At 40.9% G+C, this 5,286-nt stretch overlaps 1 protein-coding gene across 1 annotated transcript in view; it reads left to right on the top strand. All coding sequences in view use genetic code 11, as the record gives it.

The window, feature by feature from the left end:
* Positions 1-4,326, top strand: part of EGR_06996 (hypothetical protein) — a gene marked incomplete at both ends in the record, with an annotated part of 6,873 nt that extends 2,547 nt beyond the window's left edge. Inside the window, 6 exons of the mRNA XM_024496245.1 lie at positions 1,067-1,164; positions 1,451-1,552; positions 1,594-1,636; positions 1,857-1,975; positions 2,999-3,169; positions 4,238-4,326. Coding sequence (XP_024349362.1) covers positions 1,067-1,164; positions 1,451-1,552; positions 1,594-1,636; positions 1,857-1,975; positions 2,999-3,169; positions 4,238-4,326 — 622 coding nt within the window. The remainder of the gene's footprint in view (positions 1-1,066; positions 1,165-1,450; positions 1,553-1,593; positions 1,637-1,856; positions 1,976-2,998; positions 3,170-4,237) is intronic.
* Positions 4,327-5,286: the final 960 nt, after the last annotated feature.

The following is a 5,286-nucleotide window of genomic DNA, read 5'->3' as shown; positions in this document are numbered from 1 at the left end:
GGGGGTGCGGGGATTATTAATAAACTGACATCTGCGAATGAGGGTCCTTCTGGCACTGAGGAACCCACGTAGATCAGTCCATAAACCTATCGGTTAACCCCCTCTTCATACTTCCTTTATTCCTCTCCTTTGACCTTCTTCCCAAGCTATTTCTGCCGACGGTATGTGGCCGCCGTCGCGTGTCTCATCGTGTATATTGAAACGAAATAAACACGTATTTTGATCTACCTGCTTTCAGAAGCCAAACTTGAGGGGTTAACAATTTAAACTACTTTCTCCTACGCCTCCACTAAGGGAGACTCCCCAGTCTGCTTGTCTGAATCCAGTATTGAATGACTCCGAGTGAACACCGCCATGGGGTTGTGGTGGTAGGGTACGACACTCCGGCTGGCAACCCTCTAAAGGAAGTTAGCAGATTTGCTAAGGCAAACGTGTGTTCTTTGTCTAGTGGATGAGACCTGTGAAACTTAAGCTTACCTAACGATTTTAAGCAATTATTCTATAAATTATCTCCCAAGTTTACCCTGGTTTTCAGTTACTTCGGTGTGATGAACCTCACGATGTTGTTCAATTGCGTCTAAACTGATGCGCGGCTAATGTGACGCTTTATGTTCTTCTCATTAAAAATCTAAAAAGCAATATTGACCTCCACTATTCGAACTTGTGCCATCTAAATTTCATGATGGTTATGCAGGGAGATGACTCTAATCACGCGCTTTAAATGTCGATGGGATGTCAAATGGCCTTCTGTCTTTTGATTATTCGGGTTTACTTCACTTAAAATCATCGGTCACTTTGTATCAGCTGCTAATTTACAAGTTAGTATGTCTTATTAATGCAGACCACTTTCCATTCTTATTTGCTAATGGGAATTCCTATTCCTAATGCCTCTAATGAGACTTTGTGAGTTTCAATGGCATCAAAAGAAAGAATTTTAGCTACCATCAGCCTTGCACTCTGGAAAATGGCTTGATCGAGGAAAAAGAGATGACCATCTCGGTTTGCTTAAAAGCTTTTTCCTTCACCCCCTTTCTAAAAAAGTAATCTGTTCTGTTCAACACAAAAGCTCAGGTCAGCCTTTAGCAAAAGGACAGTCTCTAGAAGAACCGAAATTTAACAATTATTTACAAAAAGAATTTAGCAATTGCAAAAATCCTGTAGACTGTAATAAATTTGCTCAAAAATGAATTACTTGAAGACGATAAGCACCCCTTTTTCCTAATGACCATTTGTGATTAGTCCAAAGCGCCCTGCGGGAGCAAAAATTAATTTTTCATCGATCCTGTCCATAATTGGCTTCTCTTGAACCAATGGGGCGCGAGTGGTGGCTTCTGAGTGCTGTTCACAGTGCTCTTCCCTTTAATTAGCATCGATTTGTGCGCTTGGGCTTGAGGCATCCACCCTTTTTTCAAATGGTATGAGGAAAGATCTCATTTAGCCCACATTTTAGATACTTACTGGCCACTGGTGGTGGAATATCATAATTTCACCCCATTTTTTTGGGGAAGTGTCCATCCATGGGAACAAAAGGAATGTCTTCGAAGGTGGCAAGGTAAGTTTTGGGTGATGTAAATGCCCTTTTTGGCTCAAAAGGCATAATCAGTTATCTGGGTTATCACTTGAATTGCAACTCAAGGTACTAATGTTCCTCTCCACCCTTGCATGCATTAAAGTGAAAGCAATAAAGCAACGTTTATGAGAGATCCTTATGGGATTATTTTGCGATCCAACAATTTCGTCAAAATGTGTTGACTAATGTGTGATTGTTGCTTCCGTAGCAAGATGTCAATCCAGAAAGCATATTCCCACTTTTAAATGGATATTATGAAACGAATGAATTTCACGAAAATTTGAAGGAGTGCTTTTGTACCAGAAAATCCAAAGGCGTTTTTACAAAATAACTCATGTCAGTATGAATTTGGTTGGTTGCTAGATTATTTGCTTTACGACTATTGTCTTTTATATATATGTATACGTATGTACTTGATAGATAAATCCTCGATGGCTTGAAATGGGCTTGTGAGGTAAAGAGACCAGGCAGCCTGATGGATACCATTACACGAGTCGAACGAGCAAAAATCACCATTTAAGAGGCCAATCTATGGCATAGATGAGGTTAAGTATGCCTGATTAAGAACGTAGAGGAGAAAGACAATCGCCTATGGTTATTTCGTCTTCATCCCTAGTGGTCACAACTGCAATCGGCTAGGGGCTCAGGAGCGCTTTGCGTCCGCTGGTGTGATGGATGGCTAGTAAGGCATACTTTTTTGACTGTTACATCCACATGCAAGAGGGAGAGAGGGTTTTGTCCTCCTTACTAAGAACCCACTCCGACGGAGGTTAATTTGGGCTCCTGGCGCATACACCAGGGTACCCAGTGCATAACGGAATGCGATTCCTCTCCCCACGGTGCAGCTTTCTTTACTCCAGACAGTCAGCTATTCTTCTAAGGCAATTGGCTTTCCAAACTGAAGCATTTAAATGACACAAAGAGAAAATTTCGAATTCTACACCTCCTTCCGTTTTCAATCAAGCATTTATCCGCTTAAATATACATGCATGTTTTGTACGATACCTTAGAAGTGGTAAGTTAAAACGACTTCCACTTGTCAAGCGTTGACTTACATTCATGTAATTTTCTATGCTAGTATGTTTATTACCAGTTGTGTGGATGTCTGGCTTACTAGAGAACAGGAAACCTTGTCTATCACTATCATTAACAGCCATTCATCTCTCTCCACCTGCAACCTAGGTACTGGTGAGGGAACATATTATGCCTTTATGTATGTATTATCACGATTACACTCCTTGCGGTGGTTAACATGAGGAATTAATTCCTTACCCTTTTGAGGATTAAGTAACTTAGTCCCCTGCTCCATACACATTAATCATGGGCAGAGGCTAAACCATGATTGTATTATCCAAACATAAGTCATAAGTTATGTAAATGGATGTGTGTATGACTGCATATTCCAGTGCCTTTTTATTACCCATTTAGAGACAGCTTCCTTTGAGCTATTTCATGAACGGTATAATTACCGCAGATCTGTACAACCATCAAATGGGTGGGTCTCTAAATCTCTGCATTTTTGTTCTTTTCCCTTAAAAACCGAACTACATTGCGAATCACCACTGTTCACTGGAGCGAATGACACCCAAGCAGAAAGAGGTAAATGCATTTCATACCTCGTTTATAAGATGCCTTAACTGCTTATGAAGGTGGTTTTACCAAAAAAAGAACTTTTTTCATCTTTGATGGCATGGCATTCCACCTGCTGCAGTGAGTTTGAAATTGTCCACATCATACTCATTTACCAGAATTAAAAAAGTCTCCCGAACCCTGCCAAATATTTTCCCTGTGGTAAGAAAAGCAAATGGAAGAGGAAGACCTTGTCAGAACAGTAGTGGAGCATTTCTTCAGATCAATTAGACGATTCTTGTCATGTCATCATGATTTTTGCACCCCGTGACCTTGAGGTCAATGTGACAATCTACGTCGAAACATTGGAGACGACTGTCAAGCCTTAGGTCGATAAAGCCATTCCCAGCAGACTTTCAGGCTTCAGCTTGACCTTTCCCTTTCCTCATCCAGCATGTCTGATTCAAGGGCTATTAATCTAACGTCTTGGCTCCCAGTTTAAACACTTCGTACTACCATCTCAAGGGCCACAAACAGGCATGATCACGACAGCAAAAACGTGTTAACTCCTCGTACTTTAAATTATCGTAACCGACATGAATGAAGACAGTCTAAGAGGGAGATGAAGCCATTTTGGAGGCTCCACTTAGAGCCATGTTGGTTCTGCTTATAAGTACCCTTTTCATAATTTTTTACACACCTTGAAAGCCGATGAGACAAGACCAGTCGATCTGTACCCGTAGCTACTAAATTTTTCACTGAATCAGTATCCCTATCTCCATTGAAGAAAAATTATCAAAATGTGACCTTCAGCAGGCCTTGATTTTGGGACACTTTCTTTCATGACAGAAATGAGAAAGATAAGTCGTCCTCGTAAACTACTGCATGAAATTCTTCCCCTGTGACAAGCGCCTATCTACTACACAGTTCTTGGGCTGCAGCAATTGCTATTTACTATCTTAGACTAAAAAATTTCATTCGGTACACCCATTGACACTTGATCTGAGAGGCCTCTACAAACTTAAAACCGCCGCCTACCTTTTGTTTCGATTCTGCACAAAAGTTATGCACTGAAATAACATCATTACAATTCATCAGCTAAGCAAAAGTTATTCTTTCAGAATGACTTAAATAATCCGGAAATTTCGGGACAATTGTTGCTTATAAAGCAGGAAATTTGTTTTTAATATTGAGCCTCGTAGCTTGTTTTTTTGGTGCTAAAGTGGGTTGCATCATGTGGGGTCTGGTTAACACTTAAACATCACATGCAAAAAAACACACAAGCACTGCAGCAGTCGTACCATTTTTACAAAAAAATGAATAAATATAAGCTGAGAGATTGTAAATCCTTTAAAACCTTGAGGGGTTCTACCCCTCCAAGAATGGATTGCAGATTCTATTCCTCCCTAGTACATGTTACAGTATGTTGCAGTAATGAGAGGTGCTCCGCCTCTTAGGCAGGGTTTTAACATAAACCCTTGGGCACGTCTTGAAGTTCCCCACTGTAGAGGATAATAACTCTTTCATTGAATATCCAGAGGCTTATCTCTTGACTATCTGCTATGCTAGTCTATCTCCTCCTTCAAGGCAGTGTGCCAAGAGTGTCAACAATGGGGATCCAAGGGAGCAATTTTGAGGCTCCCTATCAGTGGTTGATTAGACGTCCACACTTCAGAATTTACCATTTTCATCATTTGGACCATTGAGAGATCTAGCGATCCAGATCATCTTTTCGCAGTGAAGCTTTGCCTTTGCCACGCCAAAAGTGGTTTTCTCGGACTTCCATATCACCCATAGAGGAATCTCTGGGACGCATTTTTGCCTGTGCAGAGAATGCATGCCAAAGGAGATAAACTTGTGCATTCAGCATACCTTCCACCCTACTTCCTTGCATATTAAGGAACACTGCTCTTTTTTTGGCTGTGCATTCTAAACTTCTCCAAACAGTCATTCGGGAACTCCTTAGGTGATAATAGAATATTCCTCAAGAATTACTGACAAGAGCCATCCCTCCATCTAACCTGCAATAAAAATCGAGACTGCTAAGCAACCGAGGTAGACTCATTTAGGTGCGACTAGAAATGCAGCCGCATTCAATTCAACTGCTGCCTTGGCTTGGAAGTCTACATTTTACCCTATTCACTTCG

The sequence above is a fragment of the Echinococcus granulosus genome, assembly GCF_000524195.1.
Source record: "Echinococcus granulosus chromosome Unknown EG_S00067, whole genome shotgun sequence".
In the NCBI taxonomy this organism is placed as follows: Eukaryota; Metazoa; Platyhelminthes; class Cestoda; order Cyclophyllidea; family Taeniidae; genus Echinococcus; species Echinococcus granulosus.
Note: the sequence above shows the minus strand (reverse complement) of the source record. Positions and strands in the feature narration are given on the sequence as shown.